Genomic DNA, 23,141 nt, shown 5'->3' with positions numbered 1-23,141 from the left:
GGTTCTGTAAAGTTGCCACTCCGTGGGGTGCGTGGTACAAAATATATAGTAGCCGGTTTAGGGGTGCGGGGTGAAAAGGTAATTGTTTTTTTGCAGGGGTGCGTGGTGATCAGCTATACATACGGTAATGTACGTTCTGGGACAGCTCCGACTAACCCCCAACCAACTCGTGTACGGCACCCCAACCCCCTCAGCCGTACAGGAGTTTCAGTGGGAGTCGGCAGCTGCGCAAGTGGGAGCCGGTAGTTGTACGGCGGCCCGGCTCGGAAGCTACCTGACTGTAGTAACGCACACGGGCAGTTGGTGCTAGTCGGCAGGCGCGCGAGTGGGAGCGGGTAGTTGAGCGCGTACGCGTGTGGGAAGCTGCGTCTGAGCACGGTGGAGCACGGCGGGTGTGGTGGTTGGCGCGACGCGCAAGTGGGAGTGCATAGTCGTGCGCGCGCCGTCTGGGAAGCTGCGTGTGTGAGCTGCGTGTAAACTCAGACGCATGGGGCTGACCCGGTTTCCATAAGCGGCCTATGGGCGCACACGGTTCCACACGCTTGACAGTTGGGCTGCAGCGCGGGCGGGACTCGCTGGAGTGCATGATAGTGGCTGGTGGGCACGCGCGGGCGGAGCGCGGGGGGGAACTCGGCGGAAACTCGGAGAAAACTGGCGGGGAATTCGCGCAAAACTCGCGCAAAACTTGGGCGATATTCCGGCAAAACTCGGGAGTCGCACATGCTGCGACAGCGTAAAAATAATTGCAGAATTTGATATATTTTGCGGTGGTCTTTGAACTCTGAAATCGCTTAGCGGCCGTCACCAAGAAGCTCAAGCAAAGACAAGCTTGCTTGAGCTCACGCGCCGACTAGACCTGGCTCCCTCGACTGGATGCACATCAATCGAGGATTGAAACCGCCACTTGCACGACGCCCTCACTTATTAGAGGACTACAGAACCAGGTCGTAAACACACATGCAAAGCAGGGCTAACGGCCCTCACGCTTGGAAACACGACGCCCACTTCACGCCCACTTCAGGTGGACCCCTGGTCCACTTGGCGTTCCGACGCTTCACTGGCATGGCTCAGAACGGCCTCTTGAGCACCACTTGAGCACCTGTGAGCTCCAACCCAACCACCCCGCATGCATACAAGTTCGATGTCAGGCTTTGTTAACTCAGCCATGCAATGTTTGGTGGCAACCAAACCCCAACCACCCCGTCTGCAGCTTCCATAATTTCTGATCAGTTTCTCACCGCTCCTGCCTCGACCAACATCACGCCTAATAACTGCGGCTCCATTCGCGGCTCCCAGAGATGCTTGGCCTCCCAGCACACGCCCATGTGGCCCCCCTGCCTTACAACGCTCTGCCTGGTACTCGCAGCAGCACCATTACACAAACCTGCAGCCGCCGCACACCTGCATAGCCGCCGCCCGCACTTCCTCGCTCTTGCCGTTCAATATCAGTTGACGCGGGTTGCCGGTAGCTTTTGCACAGCCGTTGTCGACTGCTTGCTGCTGTACTGCCGTCCCCAATCTACCAGCAGTGCTGCTCGCTGTTGTCCTTCCCGCCCCCGCCGCGCCTGCCGCCGGCGCGACCCCGCCCGGCATGGGCAGTCCGCACCCAGCCAGCGACTCCATCACGCCCCGACCTTGCCTGCCGCTGCCGCCACCCCGCCCGTCTGTGCAGGCCCGCACCCGCTGTCGTCCTTCCTGCCCCCGCCGCGCCTGCCACCGTCGCCGCCCCGTCCATCACAGGCAGGCGACACCATCACGCCGCCGAATGGCAGACGGTGGCTCAACCCCATGCGCCCAGGCACGCCAGGCACGTCAAATGCACATCAACGGGTGCCTGCAAGCCAGGAAAAAATGCTTGTGCTTGGGTGCGCGGAGAAATGGCGGAAAATGCTGATGTTGCAGCTGTCGGGGTCGGCAGTAAGCACACAGAACCACCTAGCAACTGCCCGGTCCTCCCAGTGCTGCTTTACCCCCCAGCCAGACCCGGTCATGGAAAGCTGTCCCAGCCGCGGTCGACGTACCTGGAGCGGCAGAAAGTATTTCCAGCAGCTTGATGAGCGGCTCCTTGTACTGGCTGTACTCCGCCGGCACCGCAACCTTCTTCAGCTCCATGAGCGCTTCTGACGGCGGGCTCGTCTGGTGGAACGCCTGGTTGGTCTGCCGCTTGAAGTTGCGCAGCGCGGCGTACTGCTCAAGTGACAGCCCCAGCTGCATAATCGAATCGTGCCACGCCTCGCGGAACTTCAAGTTACCCGCGGTGAGCCACGCGGCCTGCCGCTCTGTACCTCCGCTAATCTCTGCCCGGTTCATCGACGCCAGCAAGCTCTGTGCGTCTTTGGCGGTCCGCATGTTCGTCAGGCTTGGGTCCTTGCTCAGCGCCTCCTGGTACTTGGTGCTCTGCTTCACACACATGAGTACGTCGTCGTCAAACAGGCTGACATGGTCCCGGTACCTGTGAAACAGTTGAAGGAAGGAAAACGTCTGTGATAGAAAGCCGACATAGCAAACACAGCATACTCAGAGCAGCAGCATCCGGCCACGCACTTGGCACTGTCAATGATTGTGTTTCCGTAGTACGGTTCCACATCCTCTAGTACTAGCTGCAGTCCTTGTGCGGAGGCGCGCGTGGCGCTTTTTCCGCCCGCGCAGACTCGCGTCACTGAATTCACGTCTGCGCCTGAGCACGCCTCAAAAACTTCTTCTGTGGAGTCTTTCACCTCACTCATGGCCTCTTTGTGTGCCTTTTTGGTGTCTGCAATGGATTTTGTGTCCGCTTTCGCACGTCGTTCCAATCTGCGACCAGCATTCTAGCTCTCTACAGGTACATATGATACAGCAACCAAAACTTTGCCAACTAAAAATGCGCAATTGACAAGGTCTTGGCCTATCTGCCGACCGCCCAGTAACACCTACTCTCACGCTGCACACAAGCTTTTTTTGAAGTAAAATGTTTTCGCTTGCAAGCATCGCGAATGGAGCTCGGCAGCATCCAAATGGGCGAAGGAGGCCGAGCTAGCTCATCCTTGCGTGGCCTCCCTCGTAGCCTTTTTGCGTCATTATTAGTATGTGCATAGTGTGCATAGCTTCGGTATGCTCCTGAAATCATCAGCGAGCGCCCGGGCGCCCGGGTTGTCTTGGACATGTCCTCACTGGCATGCAGAGCCAGGCGCGGTGCCAGTACTTGGAAGGATGCCACCCGCCGCGCACATGAAACTCACGTACCCAGCGCTGCGGGTGCAGCATCGCTATGGGGGGCCGATATGGCTGCGGCCTTGGTTGGGTTAGGGGATGGAGGGGGCGGCGGCAGCGGGGATGGATGAGGCACGGTGCCAAATCTTTAGGGCCGCGCGGCTTTTGGCGAGCGTGCGCGATGGGTTGAGCAGGGCAGAGCGCACAGGCGGGTCTGCATCTGCGCGTTGTAGGTGTTTGGCTTGGATTTGGGCCTGCAGGTCTAGGCACGGGGTTGCCACCATGAGGTGCAGTACGGTGCCGCACGCTTGGCGGCGCCACGAGTGACGCCTGCAAGCAGAGCCCGGAGTTTTTCAACCCCCTACGTTCTTCGGAAAGGGAAACGCTCGCGTGTCAGAATGGGCAGTATAGGCCGCTGCTGTGGTTAGCGGGGGCCTGCCGCTGCCGCTGCAGCGGCTGCGCCGCGTGGCGTCCTTTCGCGCTGCAGCGCTGGCTGCCGCCGGTGATGCACACGTCGCTGCTGAGCTGCTCCATGCCGGTGGGCGTGGTGGGGTCGGTCATCGCGCGGCAGGCATGCCTGGGCACGCTGCACGCCATCCACCCGCTGCTCTGCTCCTGGCTGGCCTTTCGCCAGGCCCAGTCGCAGCAGCAGCCGGCCGCAGCCGCTGGCACCAGCACCAGCATTGGCGCCACTGCCACCAGCAGCAGCCAGCGGGGCACGGCCGTTGCGCAAGAGCGCAGCTGGCAGCAGCTGTTCCTGTACGACGCGCCGCTGACCGAGCTGCTGGCCAACGCAGTGGACCTGGTGCTGGACGACCGGCACCTGGACCGCTGCAAGCGCCCGCCAGAGATCCTGGCGGCTCTGCGGCGGCTGCACGCCAACATCAGCGCGGTCTTCCTGAAGCTGGCGCCGCTGGCGGCGGTGGTGCTACCGGGGCGCGCTGCGCGACGCCATGCTGGGGGCGGACGAGGCCGCGGCGGACTGGGCGTTTCAGCAGCAGAAGGGTGAGGCCCGGCGCAAGCGTGCGTGGTGGTGGTGGTGGTGGCGGAGGCGGCCGCACGGAGGGCGGTGAGGAGGAAGATGAATAGATGATGTGGGTTTTGAGACTGGCGAGGCACGGCGCACGCTGGCAATGAGCCAGCGGCGCTTGGGGCGCTTCTTCGCGCTGGCCGTGCTGCGCGCCAGTGCCCCGCCGGCGGACCCGGGGCTGTGGCGGCGCGTGCAGTACGGCCTGGAGCGGCTGCACAGATCGACACCCGCGACATTCTGTTCATTGTGGGCGGCGCCTTCGTGGACCTTGACCGCCAGATGCTGGACACACGCGTGCAGGGCTCCATGGGCTTTGGAAACAAGGTGCGCGCGCGAGGGGGGCCCCGCGGGGGTGGTGGGGAGAATGAGGGGTGAAACGATGTGCTGGCGGGAGAGAGAGGGGTGAAGGGTGGCGCTGTCTGGTTGCAGCACGCATGGTCACAGTGCGGGGGATCAAGAATACTACTTTGCGAGCTTTGATACATCGGCCTCATGCTCCCATGCACCGGCCCGCCGCTGGCTGACGTGCCTGGACGTGCCGCTGTGCACCACCACAACCACCACCACAACCACCACCACAACCACCACCACAACCACCACCACAACCACCACCACAACTACCACCACAACCACCGCCCACACACACGCGCACACGCGCAGGTCCGCCCCGCCGGCACGGGTCGCCCGGGCGGCCCGCGCATCAACGCCGACATCCTGCTGGACGTGCAGCACACCGACCTCATCCAGTACGGCCTCATCCCCGAGTTCGTGGGCCGGCTGCCCGTGCTGGTAGCGCTGCAGGTGGGCGGCCGGGCGGCTGGGGGGGTGATGGACGCCATACCCAGAGGGCGCTGGGGGGCAGGGGGAGGCGTGGTGGCGGACTGGGGAGGGGCGGGTTGTTTACAGCATTGCACAGTAGACGCCAAGGGAGGGGAGCAGGGCGCAGGAGCGGGGTTAAGAGGCGGGCGGCGGGGCGGGACTTTGGGGCTGGTAGGTAGGAGCTGTGAGAGTGCGCGGCCTGGCCTGGCCCGCAGCGCGCAGCGTGCCGTGGGTGCGACAGCCATGCCCAAAGCTGTCTCCAGATTCAAACTTTGATGGCAAGCTCCGGGCCCTACAACTACCAGAGGCCTGCTCCACCCGTGTGTTCAGTGGTGGGTGATGCAAATGGCACACACATGTCACGGACACGGGCTGTATTTCATTGTCCAGACACGGCACGGTAGTGCCATGGAGGCACGGCATATGTCTTGGTTTTCCTCTCTTGTGTATTCCTAAAATACGTCCGGGCTGCAAGTGTACCATACCACCCATTTGTTGTAGCCCACGTTTGTAGCCGGTGCGGCTGCGGTGTGGGGCTGCCGTCGCAACTACCTATGATGTAGTGGGCTGGATAGTGCAAGGAATCCATCAGGGTGCTCCGCCGCCATTGTGCTAAAGCAACTTGCCCCCCAAGTCGGGATCCTGAGTCGGGGCAATCCTAAAGTGTTTCCGGAATTCGGACAGCTTATTGCACCTCAAGCGCTGCGGAGTAGTGGATGCATGAAGGAGGGGTGGATGCATGGAGGCCGAACCGGGTTGCAATTTGTTAGTGAGTAGGTAGATGTGTGGATGGCGCTTCAGGACTCGCGCGCCCCATGCACTGATGCACTGTAACACGGCGCTCGCCAGCACACTGACCGCCCTTGCGGCTTAGGAGATGGGATCATGGCGAGGATACTGATTGACGATTGGCCCGATGGGCCAGCGCGGATTTACAGCATCAAGCGAGTGGAGCAAGAACCCGGCGGGGACGAGGAGCCCAGGGGTACCTCGTCGTGGGGGCCAAGTCAACCGCCGCCCGTGATCCCGACCAGCATCCCGTGACTTGCCACACGCCTCAGCTATAGCTGACTGCGAACAGGGTTGTATCATGCACGACTCGTGTACTGTGCTTATGTATATGCTTTCTGGATAATGCTGCCAGGGCTCAGCAGTGGAGGCCCTTCAACGACCGGCGCGACCTCGCTCTAGCAATTCGTTCCGGCCCGTGCTGACCCGTGACCGCATGAACATAAAATGGAACTGACAGCTGAGGCAGAGACCTTCAGGTGAGCGGGAGACGGCGGGGATGCCATCGACCATCGTTTATCTCCATCCTTACTTCTATTCTTAGCCACAAGAGCTAACGTATCCTCATGCTATATGCTGAAACTGATGCAGTCTCGTGAAGCTTGCTTAGCTGGGGCGTCAGGGACAGGCACCCCAGCGTGCGTGCTTGCACACCGAATGGCCGGCACGCCTTCCCAGGATCCCGAGCTCCGGGACATATACCTCCAGTTTGTTAAAGATGATGTGCTGCCCGAGCGCGATGAATTGGTCGTCATGGAAGGTAAGCTGGCTGCGGAAGCTGATTTGCACGTCTGGGCCTGCTGCAGCGTTGGTCATCATGTCATCTATGATTGTGCACCACAGGGCGCGGCGGCGACGCCCACCAACAACAACTCGGGGGTGGTGCTTCACTTGCTGTGCCGCCTATGCTAGGACCTGGAGCGGCGCTGGCCGGCGGCAGCAGCCTTGTGGCAGCGGCAGCAGCCGCCGGCGGCACCACCTGGGTGACGCATGGCATCTCTCAGATGCTGCTGCACGGACCACAGGCGCCGCCGCCGCTACTCCAAGGAACTGGACAGCTCAGTCTCACAGCTTCACAGCTGGCGTCGGTGTTTACGACGGCATCCATGTTACGACCCATGGCGCCAATGGCGGCTCCTGGCTATGCAGCTGCAGCGAGCACCCCCGTGGCGGCAGCAGCAGCAGCAGCGCAGCAGCCCGTGCCCGCGGCTTCCACAATGGCCGGAGGCGCGCAGCAGCAGCAGGCGGCGGTAGGTGCTGGTGCTGGCGATGGTGGTGCTGGTGCTGGTGCTGGTCTGGCTGAAAGGCTGGGGCTGCGGCAAGGCGCTAATAAGATCCAGCAGAGGCGGGAGGCGCTGCGGGCTGTTGGCGCACTGCTGGTCCCGTACGAGACGGTGGAGAAGGACGCGGCGGAAAAGAAGGCGGCGGCGGGCCAGACTGCGAGCGACGCAGCCGCCACCGCCGCCTCAACGGCCGCCGCAGCAGCAGCAGTAGACGCAGCCCGCATCTCACATGCGGGCGCCGCGGCAGCAGCTGCGGGTGCGCCAGGCATTATTGCAGGCATCCTGGAGAGCACAGCACTAGTGTCGGTGGTGGTGGGCGGGCCGCCGGGCGCGCCACTGCCGCCGCCGCCGCTGGCCACTACGTGGCAGGACCGGCCAGTGCCGGGGCGTCAGCACGCGTTCCTCGCCATTGCCGACGTGCCCGGCAATCGTCATAACCCCAGTGAGTGGTGCCAAGCGCAGTGGTGGAACAATTCGACCAAGCACGCACGCAGCTGAAGCCTACTTTGCAATGCATGTATGGCGCTGGCGTTGTAAACACACCTGAACATGCCCCCAAGGTTGCTTGCAGCACCAGGTGTTCATGCCGCGACGACGCCAGGCGCCCTTACTTACTTAATGTCCTTGTGTCCCAAATGGCTGCAGCCGGCGGCAACCGCAACCCGGTCAAGCTCCCGCTGCGACCTGGCCACCCGCTTGCGGACCTGCACCTGCTTGTGGTGGCCATCGGCGGCACGCGGTGCGCCCACCCAGGCTGCACTCGTGGCGGCATCAACTGCGTCGGCCACGACTATGACCTGGTGAGATGGCTTTGCGTGTGCACGCGACTCGCACAGATACGGTGGCTGGCGCAGTCACTGCCATGTAAGTATCTTGCAGTTGATGCAGAAATAATTGGCCTTATACTTTCAGCCGCACGTCGCGTTGCAGGCTTGCAGTACCGAGTGGGTATACCAACAACGTGTTTTTGCCTATCTATGCGACGCCCCAACATTTTGTCCCGCTGCCGTGGACTGTGCAGGTCACAAAGTACCAGCTTGGGTTTGTGGTCAAGCCGTCCTGGGCAGAATGCAAGCCGATTAGCTGGGGAAAGGGTAAGGGCGGCGGGGGACAAAACAAGGCTGAGGGAGACGGAGAAGGAGAGGGTGAGGGGCCGTGGATCCGGACGCAGGCCAGTGCTGTGCTGTGGCACATCAAGGGACGCGTGTCGGCGCAAGCCGCTGCCGGCAGCATGCCAGGTGCAGCAGCAGCAGCCGCCGCGACAGCAGCCACACAGCCGCAGCCCGCACGCCAAACGCGCGCGGGTGCGGCGGCACCGGTGGCGGGGGCAGCGGCGGCCAACGCAAGCGGTGCAACGGCCGCTGCGATGGGCAGCGTGGCACCGCTGACAGCAAGGGCCGTGGCCTCGGCAGCTGACACACCGCAGACGAGCGGCGGCTTCATGCTCGTTGACGCGGATGGGGCTGCGAAGGTGCAGCCGGCAACTCGGCGCTCCGTGACCGGCAGCAGGAGCGGCGGTGGCGCAGTTAGTGGTAGCGTTGGCGCCAGCGGTCATGACGTGCGCGGCGGCCAACTACTATCACGCCTGCTCAAGCGGTCGCACCCAGACGACTGGTTGGGAGCCGCGCCAGAACAGGAGGCTCAGCGGCACGGGGGCAGGATGCGTGTAGGGCTGGGGTCGGGGCTCGTGCCGGCGCCAGGGACGCGGCAGCAGGTTGGGTGCGTGTCGGACCCAGCCGCCCGTCAGCTCACAGCCCTTGAGCACAGTGTCAACCGCGTGTGGAACTTCCTCACCGGTCCCAGCCCAACAGCCGAGGGCTTTGCGAAGCTGCTCTGCGGCACGCACGACACGGCAAGTCCGCCTGCGCGGTGCGCGTGTAGGGTGCGTAGGGCGCCATCTGTGAACTTGGCGACTTCTGTGCCTAGACATTGCTCGCGTCTGATGCCGTGTTGCCGCAACTTTAAGGCCCTTACTGCACGCCAGTGGCACCCTGCCCCTTGACTTGGCCATGCCTGCACTGTCCGCTTGCCGCAGGATGGCATTCCGCTCGAGCACTTGCGAGACCGGAACTTTGTCTGCCGCGACCTGCAGCTGCGGAAGAACAACAACAAGCTGCGCTCACCGGATGAGCGGCTTTCCCCGATGCTGGGTCTGGCGCACATGCTTGTGCTGCCCCGTGCCGCGCTGCGTGGCGAGGGAGTGGAGGCGCGGGTCCAGGATGCGCCGGACTCGGCCGAGGAGCTTCGGCAGGAGGAGGAGCAGGCGATCGGAATGGTCAAGGTGTGCACGGGATGGGGGTTACGACTTACGAGAGCCAAAGCCCAAGTGCGCTGGGCTGCACTGGGGGGCAAGGGGACTGCTGGTTGGTCACGTGTACACTTGGTCTGCTCGCTACAGCTTACACTACGGCATGTTGGACCGTTGGACGGCCGACCGTGGTTCCTTGGTGGACGGGTGCTGACACCGCTCTTGCTTGCGCTGGTCAGCTTGATGCGGGCTGTGTCCCTGTGCCCGCACAGGCCCTGATCGAGTACATCGAGCCCGCGACCTGGACTGAGCTGCTGGAGCGGATGCATGACGGCACAGCCGTGCACGCCGCCGGCAGGTACGGGTACCGGCAGCAGCTGCTGGAGGCGTGTGTGCTGCCCTACGCCAGCAGGTGAGGCATGCGGTCCAGGCCCGCCCGGTCATGCAGCTTAGTGCCTCACCAGCCGCCAGCTTACCTGCTGTCAATGTCATGAGGGCCTCGCAACACACACACACACACACACACACACACACACATTCTGCTTCATTTGTTGATGTTTTGACACACCCATTCTCTCTCAGTTGTCGCCTCCAACGCACGCACGCACGCACGCACGCACGCACCTGCGCACGCGCACCCGCACAGGTCGGCGCTGCTCACCGCCACGCCGCACAACTACCTCCCGCTGCACTCGGCGCTGCGCTCCAGCCACGAAGGCGCCGGCCGCCTGCTGGTGCGCGCTGGGCTGCAGCTGGCGGACGAGCTGGGGCGGGCGTTCTGCGGCCGGCCTGAGGTGCTGCCCAGATGCATCCAGGAGGCCCTGGAGGTGACCGGCACAGCCGTCAGCGCCGGGTCTGGCAGCCCCGCCGCCGGCGGCCGAGGCGGAAGCAGCAACAGCAGCGGGGCTGGTGGGGGCAGCGGGCGGGGCTACCCGCCGGAGGTGGTGGCGCAGGCGATTGCGGCGGAGATGGTGTACAGCCTGAGGAACAAGTACTTCCGTGGGGAGTGCAACGAGTTGGGCTTCCAGCCGCCGCCCGGTCGGAGCGGCGAGGCGCTGCTGGTGCGTGTGTGCAGGCAGCTGATGCCGGACCAGCAGCCTGCTGCAGCGGCCGCCCGCCCGGCTGCGGGGGGAGCTGCCGGCGCCGACGCCAGCGCGGGAGCCGGCGTGGGCGCGGGTGTGGAGGCCGCAGCAGCCGGCAGAGTGGTGGCGCGGAGTGCGGCGGGTCCGCTGCGGCCGTTCCCTGCGCCGCCGCCCTCGGGCAAGACTGCCAAGGCGGGTGTGTTGGGTGAGCTGCGTGCGCTGGCTCGGCAACAGGATCAGCAGCAGCCCCGCACCCTTGCAGCCCCGCCGTCCGCGCAGCAGGATATCCCCATCTGACTGCAGCAACTGGAACTATGAAGGAATGGAATGATGCATGCAGGGCAGAGATGCATATGCGTCCGGGACCCGGGGAGAGTTGATGTAATCAGCAAGCCACCACCCAGCATAGCGTGCCCAGCAGTCCTTAGTCCGGAGGGCGCAAGAGCGCAGAGCGGTGTCTGTGGCGGAGGGCCAAAACTACATGCTGGGGTATGTGCCGTGGGAATGGGTCAGTAGGCTGACTCTGCTGACAGAGATTTAGGGCATGGTACAAACAAGGTATGTTGCAAGAGCTCGAAGTTGGACTCTGCGTGTTGAGTTGCCCCGAAACGTACGTTCGTCGGCACTCCATAAAATGCGTTGCGGGGGGCTCATCAGAGAGCCACTGACCGCGAGAGCCTGTGGTGCAGGCTGTAGCTTCAGCGGACGAGGCGGTGCCAAGGTTGGGTATAGCCCAGCAGGGAGTGTGCACGCAGGATGTGCGTATGTTCGACCGTGAGGGGGGGTGTAGATACCAGCCCAAACTAAACCAAACCCAATGGGGGGTTGGTTTGAGTTCGGGGATTCTGAAGTTACTGGGCCTTGAGCCTGCGCTCAGTGGGCTGCCTCCGCCAACGAGGTTGGAGCAGGGGAGGTTGGGGGTCTTGCTAATCCTACTAAGCGTGTGCGGGTAGTTGAGCGACTGTTGTACCACGTGCACGGTGTCAACATGAGGGGTTCAGGAAGGACCACGCCCTCTTAACGGCCCCCGGGCGCTGTATGCGCTTGTCTGTGCGGGTTACACACACGGCGTCTACACCATGCCGCGCCTGACACCCACGCACACATTCAGCGCACACCTCTATGGACCCAGCAGTAATAACCAGGCGCACCAGCGCGTCCCCAGCTCCATCGTCCTGTACAAGTTTTATGACATGCCTTGCTCGTGGCAGGCAAAAAGCAATCGAGCCGAAAACGCTGCGTCGCGCCTGGATGAGAGGCGAGCTGGCGTCACACCCCACAAAGGGCGTACGTTGCGCATCATCCAACAACCAACGCCCCTTCGTCGTCCGTTGGTGCCCCTAGCGCTTCAGCTCCTCGCACGCGGAGCAAGCAATACCATGCAACCCGGGCTCCTGTACACACGAAACATGCCTACACAAGAATCCACTATCATGGGCAAGCACGTCGGGGTTCCACAGGAGAGGCCCCCACAGTGAAATCAGTTCTGTCCTTATGTTGAGTCATTATGCTGCCAGGGTATATGGACGAAATGGACCTTTGAAACCGACCCTGGGTCACATGCAGTACTATCGCGAATAGCCGCCGAGGAGAACCGGGCTCGATGGCATCGGGTAGGCCGTGTTACACAGACCGCCAAAGTCGCGCCCGTTTGGCGAGCTCGCCACAGGAGCGCGATTTCATTGTTTTGCTATACTTCCTCAATAGCGCGATTAATGAGCCGCGAACTCGTGCAGACCGAAGCCCGTCTTCAACAGTTTTCCGCAGTTCCCTGGCGTGCCCGTTATAAGTGCGGGGAAAGAAAATCATTTACAGGCGGTGCCCATTGCGAGCAAATATGGACGCGAGCGTCTTCGCGAGGTTCTGGATTTAGCTTCCGTTTTTGTCGCAAGTTTGCTACGCAATGCACTTGTGGGTTTGTCTTAGTAGCCTTTAATTTGTGAATTTTCAAAATTTCGAAACACCTTGCAACCGGTCGGACTCAGTGCCGCGACCGCGCGAATTCCCTACATCCCGACTCAGCCTAGACACATTAACACCCCATATTGTTCCTTAACATACGTTGAGCCTTTGGATTGGGGCTCAGAGCGTTCCGCCGCGCCGGACATGCAGTGGTTCATTTTCTGACAAAGTCGCGCTCACAGGACTGACGATGTGAACCCGAAAGCTTCCCGAATGGTGTCATACGAATGACTGCTTCTGATTCGGGCCTGTCCAGAGGCCTCCTGGTGGCTGGGGAGATGCCCTAGGACGCCCCTACATGCGCCGTGTGACAGTTCTGATGTTCTCTTCCATGGCCTAGCCGCCATGTCTCTACATCTGGCCCTAGAACACTGCCTGTGCAAGAGTGTGAGCCGGCGCGAGACCCGTGGCCGAGACCCCACCCACATCCCACCGAGACCACACATAAGCACCTGTCTTGCGACCCTTTGCGACCAAGTTCCCCACGTGCCTCCCCTTGCCCCGCCGACCGAGAAGCAGCACACCCAGACCGAGATCTTTTGCTGGCATCCGCGTCCTGTTGAAGTCAGCCCAATAAGTTCCCCTCTCCCCCCGATTGCTACGATAGGGTGTTATCCGTCGAAGTATGCCGCGCCGCACACACGAGACCACAGAATCACACCGCATGTGTATTGGAGGCGCCGCAGGACCAGCAAGGCCCAGCCCTCGTCCCGGCTCCAAGCGCCACTCCATTGCCACGCCGCTCGCACGTTCACGCGCTCGCCCCAGTCATCAATCACGTACAGCCGCGGCACGACCTCGCTCGTGCAGCGGCCAAATGCCTAATTGAGCATCTACCGACAAGATACCGTCGACGCCTGGGGTCCCCGGCCGCCAAATGTGATTGCTGCTAGCGCCTACCGTTGCTGCATCACCACCTGGCCCCCGCTCGCCCGCACGCACACGGAAAGTGACAGCTGGTACGCTGCCATCCCAAAAACGCTTACCGACCGGCGCCCTCGCCATACAATGCTCCCAGCGGCCCCATTAGAAGTCCGCGAACACCATCTCGCACTCCTGCAGCTCCTCCGGCGTCTCCTTGGGCGTCTTGCCCGCCGTCTTCTTCTCGTTCTCGATCATCTCCTTGACGCGCTTGGCGCTGTCCGCCTCCTTGGGCTTGCGCGGCGCCGCCATGCGGCGCGCCTCCAGCTCCTCCCACGCCAGGTTCTCAAACCATTTGTGGTTCTTGATGTCCATGGCGCGCGCGTTCAGCATGCCCATGCGCTTGGCGGGCTTGCGTTCCAACAACCGAGAAATGAGGTCCTGTGGCGCACGTGCAATTGGGGGCGCAGGGCAAACGCAGGACAAGCGGTTATGGCGTGTGACCAACATCCCGTCACGGCGTACTTCACAAGCGCCGCCGGCTTACGCGCCGCAAGTGCGCCATCCCACAGCGGCCTGCCAGGCACTGCACCGCCGCTTGCAATCCCTCCCTTTCCCCACGCCTGCCCACCTTTGCCGCGGGCGACAGGTAGGGCGGGTACTTGATCTGGTAGTTCTCGTCCACGATGCGGCGCATGACCACCATGGGGTCATCAGTCTTGGGCGTGCTGAACGGCTGGCGGCCGGTCAGCAGCACGTACATGAGCACGCCCAGGCCCCACCAGTCCACGCTGTAGTTGTAGCCGTGCGCCAGCACGTTCTCCGGCGCCACGTAGCCGGGCGTGCCGCAGAAGGTGTACGTGCGGTTGCCGTTCTCCAGCACCTGCGCCGCGACACGACACAACCAACAGCGTCGGCGATGGCCCCGTTGTTAGTGACTGGGCATGGTACGATTACGGGACATGCAAACGTGCGCCCGAGTGTGGTTTTGTGCCAGTGCCCGCCGCCGCCGCCGCCCGCACCTTGGCAAAGCCGAAGTCGCCCAGCTTCACGTAGCCGCTGGCGTCGATGAACACGTTCTCGGGCTTCAGGTCGCGGTAGACGATGTTGTTGTTGTGCAGGTACTCGAGCGCCAGCACGATGGAGCCGATGTAGAAGCGCGCCAGGTCCTCGCTCATGCCCTGTGTGTGATACCCAGTCAGCGACACGGCCCGGGGAGACGCATCAGCGAGTGCAGACTTGTACTGCGGGCCGCTGCAGCAAGCCCCGAATAATATAAGCGGAGGCTGCCATCCGTGCCGCGCCTGGCCATGAGGTCCAAGTCTCCCAGACAGTGTCTGTAAGATAACACGCATCCCGCCCGGCCCGCCGCGCCGCGCCGCGCTGCGCACCTGCAGCATCTTGACCTTGGGGGCCAGGCAGCCTATCCGCCAGGTGCCCTGCGGCACGCGGCGCTTGATGACCTTCGCCTCCGCCACCAGCACATCCATCAGATCGCCACCGGGCATCAGGTCGAACAGGAAGTACAGGTGGTACTTGTCCTGCAGTCAGGAGGGCAGGATGGTGGGCCAGCGCTCACACCAAGCTATGCGCACCTTGGCTTTGGACGAGCGCGCAGAAGGCCACACGCAAACGGAGAGCTCAATACTTATACATTATTCATGACCATGTGCATTGCCAAACCGCCGTACAGCCCGGCCCACGACCAAAGCAAAAGCGCTCAGGCCGCCATCAGCATGCCCCGCTTTAGGCCACCCGCTCTCGCGCACCCACTGCAAACCCACCTGGAAAGACGCGTACTGGCGGATGCAGAACGGGTGCGCCACGTTCTTCGTGATCGCCTGCTCGCAGAACACGTGCTCCGGGCACTGCACCACCGCTGATTTGCGCATGCGCTTGAGCGCGTAGGTGCGCCCCGTGGACTCCTCTGCAGGCACAGCATCACAACATGCCGCACATGCTAAGGTCTTATTGCCATGATGACAGCCACGCAGTCAACCCGTCTGGTCGACCTCGTCCCGAGCCCAGAATGCAAGTCGCACAGTCACCCACCAATGTGCACGTGGCTTCCCCATGCCCATAAACCCATAACCATGCCCATCAACGCGGCAATGCTGGCCCACTCACCGGTCACGATGGACACGCGACTGAAGGCACCGCCTCCCAGCACCGTCCCCTCCGTGAGCACCAGCGTGTTCGCCTCCTTGCCCGACGCCCCCGGGTCCATGCCCTCTGCGGTGCGGACACGATGTACGTACAATCAGACGTGCCTCACCACAAGGATGCTATTATGCACTCAAGACCTTACCGTGACACACATGCTTGCGAACCTTGACGCCCCAAGCCAATCCCACTCATGCTGTCTGACCCGTCCCAGGCCCCGGCGCCGCAACCCACCGAGCTTGGTGCCGCCTTTCCGCAGCTCCAGCACCTCATCCAGGTGCCCGCGGGCGCGCACCACCTCAATCGTGTTTCCGTTGCGCCCCTTCTTATTGCGCTTAATGAGCACCTCCGCTGGCGGTCGGTGCACGTGCGAGCCGCGCGGCTGCAGCTTCGCCATCTTCTGCGCAACCACCTGGTTCGACTTTTCACGCGCCATGAGCTGCTCCAGCGGGCCCAGGATCTCCTGGAACGTCTCACGCTTTAGCGTCAGGCACACCAGCTTGGTGTATGCCTCCACCGTCGCCATGCTGCAAAGTACGAAAGATGGCAAGACATTCATGATTGCTTCGATACGCAGAGCGTCCCAGTGTTGTGCTGGGCGTAACTGGGTGTAAGCGCGGGCCCCAAGCCAGGTGTTGCCACGCGCCAAGCCCTGGTGCACCCCCGCCCTCGGCTTCGTTACAGCTGCCTCACCGTGGCTCGTCTTTGAGCAGCGCGCGCTCGCCGAAGAAGTCCGCTTTGAAAAGGTGGTTTACCTTCCGTTGCCCGCCTGGCGTGTTCTGGTACACTATCGCCTCGCCCTCCTTCACGATGTAGAACAGGTCACCCTTGTCGCCCTCTACAATGACCTTTTGCCCCGCCTGGTATGTGTTCTCCTCGAACGCGTCCACCAGCCGGATGCGCTCCTCGCGGGACAAGTTGGCAAGAATGGGCACCGAGTTGAGGAACAGCTCCACCTGCGACACCTGGGTCTCCTGCAGCTCCCGCACGAAGAACCTGAGGGCCGCGCAGCGCCGAGGTCATCCGTCAGCGGCAGCGGTAGCCAGCCAAACCCCGCGTGCCCGGTCGTGGGTGCCGCACTGCGACGAGCACGGTCCGGGCCCACCTACCTGAAGACCTGGCGGTCCAGGGCCCACACCACGGCGTCCATGGTGGCCGCGACGGTGGCTGTGCGTGGGCTGTCATACATCAGCGAGATTTCGCCGAAGCAGTCGCCGCGCTCCTTGATGTTCACGCGCACATTCTGGCCTTGGCGCTTTTGCAGCACCTGCAGACGAATGCGGGTTAGGTCTGCAAACCCTTGCTGCTTTCATCTTAACGCACCTCGAACTTCCCGCTCTTCACGACGTAGAGCTCGCAAGCCGCAAGCCCTGTGTCGCCCTCCTTGATGAGAATGTCACCCGCCGGCACCGTCCGCTCATACATTTCAGACACAATCTTCCGCTGTACTTGCGAGTCCAGTTTGCCGAACAGTAGGAGGCGACCCAGCGCGTTCTGCGTTGGTCAAGCACGGCGTTGCAGTCTAGTCAAGCAGCCGCTTTGCCCCTTTGCCGCACGCATGCAGACTTCCCCGCAGCAGAACCGGCTCCTGCGCATCCATTAAGCGCCATCGCAGGTGCTAGCGCGTCCACCCAGCAGGCCTCGATGGTGCACACTGGGCCCACCTCGATGAATGCGTAGTCCTCTGGTTGCGACTTGACCGCATTCGTCGGGAGCTTAGGAAGCGTGGCCTTGCCCTTGACGGCTCCTCCCGTGATAGCCTTTGCACGGCCTGTCATCGCTCCATCCCCCTTCCCCTGCAGGTCCACACCCGGAGCCAGCCGCAGCAGGAATTAGCCAATCCACGCACATTACAGGGACTCTGCGAGCGTCCGACTGATGCCGTTATTGGCGAGCCTGAATACCTGGGTGTTCCCCATCGTTGCCGCTCGCTCCTATAATGCCGCTCAGGGCCTGGACTAAAAGCCTACTCTATGACGCCTTCCGCGGCTGCTCCAGCAACTGCCGCTGGCGCCCTTTGCACGCTGGGCAAACGCGGTCTCAGTCCACAGCCAAGCCGGGGCTAGCCGGGCAAGCCCTGGCTCAGAACTATGTTACTTCAGGATTACACTGATACCAAGCCCGTCATAACGAGACGAAGTTCAACAAGGACCTTCTCAAAATTGCAACGAATTGATGCTAGAGCAGCTCTTGAGGTGCTCAGATAGTCTCAGACGTATCCTATTGACCAAATGTTCACACAGCAGGTGTTATGGGCCCCAAATCCGCAAAGTTAGGGGGCCAACTCCTCTTGCCTCGATGGGGCGCATTCCGTTTTCGAGTCCCAATCGATGAGCCGGCCAACGTGAGTAATAACGTAAGCAACATAAATGCACGTAGGCCAGCTCCTTCGACCGCGCGCAAGGCCCGTTGGGTGGCTAATCGCCATGTCGTGAAAGACCTGCCAGTTCCCAGGACCTGAAGCCCGGTTATGGTCGGCACAAGCATGTTTACATCTTGCGAGGATGTTCATATGCGCAGTGTCAAGCGGGATGCTGCTGAGAGGTGCCGGCGCAGTCTGCTGCTGACGTGCAACGCCGCCAATGGCTTGGGGACGTTATCAATAACCAGGCTGCGAAGAGGATAGGTGCCTTGAGCTGACATGCAAGTCCACGATAACTGATGGAGGGAAGGGGGGCCAAAAGATGAAGGTAACCGTTTCCGTATCTTCCGTACCGTTGATGACCTATCGGCCCCGTGACCCTTGTCCTTTGCTCGAGGGTGGTCTGCGTCTCAATGGTCTACGCTGCCTTTGTGCTCCCTAGGCTTCTTGCCATGATACAGCAGCTCTGCACGTTACGTCGGCGCTTGGTGCCTCCCTGCCAGCGTTCATGCCAGATACTGTACCGGTGGACACCAAGGGAGGTGTGTGGACACCCAATACGCGTTTCTTGTGAGGGCACAGCTTTGGGCTGGGGCGATAATGCTGCCGTGAGTGGATGCACCCGAATGCCCCATGTTCATCGCCGTGGGAGATGAGCTTCATAATGCGACACTTGTAATCGTTACATGTGGTATATATCTTGTTACCTGTATAGTTTTTGGAGTGGCCCTACACGCGCGCCGAATTTCTAAACTTGCCATTTTGATGTTGCAGACGCGGTGCAGCAGGTGCGCAAATGACGAACATTATCAATTTGCTCATATCAAGAACTCGTCGGCCGGTTTTAGGGGCAGCAGTCCTGGGGCAGCGCTTGCAGGGGCACGGTTGCTGGAGACTCCTGCTCTATAGTTGGCATCGCTGTTGAGCCCCGGGCAGCTTCTCGCCTACGGGCCAAAGATGACACGTCACGGGACGACCCTACACACACGCGAAGCCTGACTCGTGACCCACTGAACCTCGAACCCCCGAACCCCGCACCCTGCAATGCTGCTCGTATGCCTGCTTGGCCACCGCCCACATTCCCGGCTCGCTTCCGTCGCAGTTTGGCGGGGCGGCGGGCGGGCTGCCGCACCTGGGGCGGCTGCCGCCAGGCCACAGTGGTAGTGGCCGCTTACGGTGCGGCGGGGGCCGGGGGCCGCGCGCGCTTTGTGGATGTGGAGGAGGGGAAGAAACTGCTGGACCAGAGTGGGTACAAGTTTCTTGACGTGAGGTGGGTGTGGATGTTGGTTCGGGTGTGGGTGTGGACGGAAGGCAGTGGGGGCCCTGGCGCAATGACAGAAATGAATGTGCGCCATGGAGCATGAGGACACAGTAGTACGGGAGGGCGGGAGGGCGATCCAGTGTAACCCAACACGGGCAGCGCATAGATGGCCGGACACGATACGTGGATAGGAGCACTCGAGTGAGCATGTATGCATAGCCAATGTCTTAGGCGGCCTCACTGCCCTTTCTTCTTGCCTGCCTTTATCTCTGCCGCGCTTGCAGGTCCAAGTCGGAGTACGAACGTGAGCATTTGACCAAGCCGCCGCGTGCCTGCTTCAACGTGCCCCACCAGCCCGAATCAGACTTCGCAGCTCGTGTAGCGAGGCAGCTGCCCAGCACGGCAACAAAGATGCTTGTGGTGCGTGCTGCGTCCGTACGTGCGCGCATATTCCATTTATATGTTCCAGGCGCGAAACCAATCGGCGCGGCAGGTGTCAGCTATTCGGTGTGGGTTTATGGCGTATGAGTACGTACAGCCGGGGCTAGCCTGGTTAAGAGGGCTCACCAGGAGTTGCCGCTTTCAGAATTGTCAGGCCAACACGCAGGACCTGTGATACAGAGCGGGGATTTCACGGCACTTGGAGCTCACCGCCGGTGCTGCTTGTCGCCCCAACGTCACCCCGCTGTAGGTCTGCTCGGATGGCGGCGAGGCCTCCAGCCGCGCAGTGCAGCAGCTGGAGGCGGCGGGGTACAACGAGGCGTTGGGGGTGGAGGGAGGCTACCAGGCATGGACCAAGGTGAGTGCGTGGAGGGCGGCGAGGGTGGCGCCGGTGGCTGCGTGCGCGCATGCGTGCCATCGTCGGCGCATTGCAGCGGGGGCCAGGCATGCCTGCTCCGTGCCAGCCAGTGCAAACCATCGTGCTGCATGACTACCGCTCCTCTTACGGTGCTGCGTGGTCTGTGCCACCGCCTCGGCCTCCGCCGCGTCCTCGCCAACAGGTCTTCACCACCAGCGGGCGCCGGCGGCCGCCCCCGGGCCGCTGGGTGTCTTCGGGCCGTGAGGCTCTCAAGAGCGGGCTCAATATCCCCGGCGTGGCGGAGAGCTACGACGAGGGAGGCAACCTGATCAACGCCCGCTACGCCAAGGGCTACAAGAGCCCGCAGCAGCTGCAGGAGGAGCTGGAAAAGCTGTCATCCGACCGCGCCGCCGCCGCCGCGGCGGCCACGGCTTCTTCGTCCTCGGCAGCAACCTCGTCTTCGTCCTTGTCCTCGGCAGCGTCCTCGTGGCGGCGGCCGCAGGAGCCGCAGCAGCTGGAGCAGCCGGCGCGATCGCAGTCGCGGCAAGCGCAGCCGGCCGCGCAGACGCAGCGCCTGCGGGCGTCATGGCGGGAGGCTCTGGCGGCGGAGGTGGAGGGCGGCGCGGACTCCGATGGTGGGCAGGCGGAGGCTGCGGCCCCCAAGAAGTACAGCGCGTGGCGGTGAGGCGGCCTTGGCGTGCTGACGTGTCACGTGCCGCGACTGACAGGGCGCCACCTTCGCCCTTCGAGTTTGCCGGTTGCGTACCGGTCGAAAGCCATGGGGGCAGGGTGCGGTGAGGCGTTTGAACTATGTAAGGTTACAGGCAGACTTCGAGTCTTGTACGGCATGATGTGAGGGCGCCAGCGTTGAGCCGTGGAGGAAACAGGAGGTGTACCGTTGCGATGCTGTGCTGGGAGCCGTGTGGCAGCTGGTCGTTCGAGCTGTTACGCGTCCGGGGTGAAGCAATCCAAAGCATGTGGCGCAACGTCGCAACGCGGAGTGCGGTACATGCGCTCCCCGGCTACCGTTCAGGCCGGTCTGGCCGGACCGTTGTTTGTGCAATGAAGCGTGTGGCCCCTTGAGTCTAAACACGCTGGCCCTGTGTACACCGGTTTAGTAGCAGCTGGCAGGAGTGCAAGTTGCTTCAGCGTTTACATTTGAAATGAAACGCAATCCCTCGCTCCCACACTCTCTCTTCCGCTGGTCCTCCTACTCCTAAAGCGCCACAATGCTAGCAACACCTGGACCCACCTGACAATCCTCACCAACGGTTTCTCGCTTCAGCACAGCCACGTGTGCGTCCCATCTCATAAAGGTGTTGCCACATCGGCATTGGCTTGCCACAACCGTAGCACATGTCACCAGAAGCATGCATACCATCGTCGCAAGCACACGCCATGCTCTCCAGGAACCCAGCCGGCAGCCGCCCGGCACTACACGCGTACGTGCCACACACCGTCCTACTGGCCCCCGGGGGCATAACTGGCGCACCGCTGCCGCCGCATAGTCCGCACGGCCCGCGCCGGGCATACATCCTCGATCCTGCTATGCGTACGTGCTGGGCGCCCCTTCGTCCCGGGGGCTTCACCAGCACCGCTCAATCCGTGCACTAAGCCTCCAGGCTACCCTTACTCCTGCTCCAGGTCCACCACCACCACCATGCGGACAAACGCGACGAACGCAGGGAAGAGCATCCCCAAGGACAGCGTCTGCACGTCTACTTGTAGTACCCCTGCAGCAGGTACCGCAGGCCGAACGTGAGCGCGCAGCTGGCGACCTGCAGCGCCAGCAGCCGGATGCACAGCGCGTTCTCGCCGCAGCGCCCGAACAGCTGCAGCGTGAGGTTGACCAGGTTCCAGTCGGGCGCGTCCTTGGGCCGCAGCAGGCCCGTGGCGGGGTCGAACACCGGCAGCCGGTGCCGCGGGCAGTGCACAATGCCAAACAGCTGCGGGAGCGAGTAGACGAAGTTGAACACCTGCGTGTAGGGGAAAGAGGAGGAGCGGGTGGGCGGGCGGGCAGGAGGGGAGGCGACATGAGCCGTGCAGGATAGCCGACGCGGCGGGAGCAAACCATACATACCCCGCCTCACATCCCTGACAGGTTCACAAACCGCTCTTGCACCCGCCACCCACCCACCAAGCCCTCCTCCCGTAGCAGCCATATACCCCCGCATCCTGCCCTTCCCCCTTTCTCCTCGCGCCCGCCATCCCGCCATGCGCACCTGCGGCAGCAGGAAGAGCAGCAGCGTCTCGCTGAAGTGGCCCAGGATGCCGGCCACCGCGATGGTCATGCCGGCAAAGTAGGTGAAGGTGTCGCCCACGAACACCTTGCTGGGGTACCAGTTGAACACCAGCAGCCCAAAGGTGGTGGCGGCCAGCGGCAGCATTAGCCCAGCGCTGAACAGGTGCCCGTCGCGCGCGGCGGCCGCGTCGGCGCCGCCCGCGCCCCATCCCGGCCAGCCCGCCACGCTCAGCAGGTTGTGCAGCAGCACCGCGCACGCCACGATGAAGGTCTGTCCGGCCTCCAGGCCGTTCACGCCGGCCAGGATGTTGATGGAGTTGGTGCAGAAGATGCCCAGCATGACCATGTAGACCTTGTACAGGATGCCCAGCTCCAGGTAGGGCGGCAGGCCCAGCGCCGCGAGCGGCTTGGGCAGCGCGATGCCGGTGCCTCCGCTGTAGGCGACCAGCAGCGGCAGCGAGGCGAACAGCGGCAGGATGAGCTTGACGCGCCAGCGGATGTCCAACACGTCGTCGGAGAAGCCCAGGAACAGCATGAAGCCAATCGTGGCCAGCGCGGCGTTGTAATCAACCAGCCATGCCTCGGAGATGGACTCCGTTTTGAGCTCGCCCGTGAAGCCGCTGCGCACGAAGCCCACCAGGCTGCCGATGTCGTAGTAGTGCAGCAGCTCGAAGCAGATTACGCACAGCAGGAACACGCAGCCGGGGGCCAGGCCCGCGGACTCGGGGATGGGTTTGTCGCCCGCGGGCGTGCCCTTCTTGTTCAGGTCCTTGCCGCAGATGCCCCGCGCTTGCGTCTTGGCTGCCACCTTAGGCACGAGGTAAATGGTGCCTAAAAACCCGAAGAAGCTGACAATAGCACATGCCACGATCAGCTGCTGTGCCCTAACGTCCGAAATTAGCGTCACGGCCCAGGCGGGCAGGCCAAAGCCAACCAGGCCAAGCGCTGCGAGCTGCACCGCCCGCGACATTCTACCAGGTGCTGCAGAACAACAAGAGAAGAATTGGATTGTGGTCAAGTAGACGAATTTTCAAGCAGATGTCATGTTTAT

The 23,141-nt window shown here is 62.5% G+C and overlaps 6 protein-coding genes across 7 annotated transcripts; 3 read left to right on the top strand and 3 right to left on the bottom strand.

Annotated features, from left to right (window-relative positions):
• Window positions 1-729: 729 nt before the first annotated feature.
• On the bottom strand, window positions 730-3,058 carry CHLRE_16g663315v5 (uncharacterized protein). Its single transcript, XM_043071027.1, has 3 exons — window positions 2,545-3,058; window positions 2,022-2,452; window positions 730-1,834 (listed from the first exon to the last, which is right to left on the bottom strand). The coding sequence occupies exons 1-3, from the start codon at window positions 2,724-2,726 to the stop codon at window positions 1,824-1,826; spliced, it is 624 nt and encodes a 207-aa protein (XP_042915669.1). The 5' UTR covers window positions 2,727-3,058; the 3' UTR covers window positions 730-1,823.
• A 510-nt stretch (window positions 3,059-3,568) lies between these two features.
• On the top strand, window positions 3,569-5,884 carry CHLRE_16g663280v5 (uncharacterized protein). The gene is made up of 4 exons (XM_043071026.1): window positions 3,569-4,132; window positions 4,376-4,543; window positions 4,880-5,020; window positions 5,082-5,884. Exons 1-4 carry the CDS (start codon window positions 3,695-3,697, stop codon window positions 5,136-5,138), a joined length of 804 nt encoding a protein of 267 aa, XP_042915668.1. The 5' UTR covers window positions 3,569-3,694; the 3' UTR covers window positions 5,139-5,884.
• Window positions 5,885-6,118: 234 nt separating this feature from the next.
• CHLRE_16g663250v5 (uncharacterized protein) lies at window positions 6,119-11,464 on the top strand. Of its 2 annotated transcripts, XM_043071024.1 has the most exons (8): window positions 6,119-6,306; window positions 6,419-6,587; window positions 6,671-7,552; window positions 7,756-7,910; window positions 8,132-8,962; window positions 9,146-9,391; window positions 9,631-9,770; window positions 10,005-11,464. In XM_043071024.1, exons 2-8 carry the CDS (start codon window positions 6,485-6,487, stop codon window positions 10,735-10,737), a joined length of 3,090 nt encoding a protein of 1,029 aa, XP_042915667.1. In that variant the 5' UTR covers window positions 6,119-6,306; window positions 6,419-6,484; the 3' UTR covers window positions 10,738-11,464. The 2 variants fall into 2 exon arrangements, with proteins under 2 accessions (XP_042915667.1, XP_042915666.1); XM_043071025.1 differs by having other exon boundaries at window positions 6,169-6,587.
• Window positions 11,465-11,485: 21 nt separating this feature from the next.
• On the bottom strand, window positions 11,486-18,018 carry CHLRE_16g663200v5 (uncharacterized protein). Its single transcript, XM_001697835.2, has 12 exons — window positions 17,331-18,018; window positions 17,091-17,222; window positions 16,750-16,920; window positions 16,536-16,693; window positions 16,120-16,422; window positions 15,661-15,953; window positions 15,391-15,495; window positions 15,048-15,190; window positions 14,655-14,804; window positions 14,286-14,444; window positions 13,895-14,146; window positions 11,486-13,704 (listed from the first exon to the last, which is right to left on the bottom strand). The coding sequence occupies exons 2-12, from the start codon at window positions 17,202-17,204 to the stop codon at window positions 13,429-13,431; spliced, it is 2,124 nt and encodes a 707-aa protein (XP_001697887.2). The 5' UTR covers window positions 17,205-17,222; window positions 17,331-18,018; the 3' UTR covers window positions 11,486-13,428.
• A 450-nt stretch (window positions 18,019-18,468) lies between these two features.
• Window positions 18,469-20,984, top strand: CHLRE_16g663150v5 (uncharacterized protein). Its single transcript, XM_001697908.2, has 5 exons — window positions 18,469-18,576; window positions 18,891-19,058; window positions 19,334-19,469; window positions 19,741-19,848; window positions 20,051-20,984. Exons 1-5 carry the CDS (start codon window positions 18,554-18,556, stop codon window positions 20,531-20,533), a joined length of 918 nt encoding a protein of 305 aa, XP_001697960.1. The 5' UTR covers window positions 18,469-18,553; the 3' UTR covers window positions 20,534-20,984.
• A 4-nt stretch (window positions 20,985-20,988) lies between these two features.
• On the bottom strand, window positions 20,989-23,136 carry CHLRE_16g663100v5 (uncharacterized protein). The gene is made up of 2 exons (XM_043071023.1): window positions 22,071-23,136; window positions 20,989-21,824 (listed from the first exon to the last, which is right to left on the bottom strand). Exons 1-2 carry the CDS (start codon window positions 23,058-23,060, stop codon window positions 21,567-21,569), a joined length of 1,248 nt encoding a protein of 415 aa, XP_042915665.1. The 5' UTR covers window positions 23,061-23,136; the 3' UTR covers window positions 20,989-21,566.
• Between the last annotated feature and the right edge of the window lie 5 nt (window positions 23,137-23,141).

This window comes from Chlamydomonas reinhardtii, chromosome 16, assembly GCF_000002595.2.
Source record: "Chlamydomonas reinhardtii strain CC-503 cw92 mt+ chromosome 16, whole genome shotgun sequence".
Classification (NCBI taxonomy): domain Eukaryota; kingdom Viridiplantae; phylum Chlorophyta; class Chlorophyceae; order Chlamydomonadales; family Chlamydomonadaceae; genus Chlamydomonas; species Chlamydomonas reinhardtii.
Note: the sequence above shows the minus strand (reverse complement) of the source record. Positions and strands in the feature narration are given on the sequence as shown.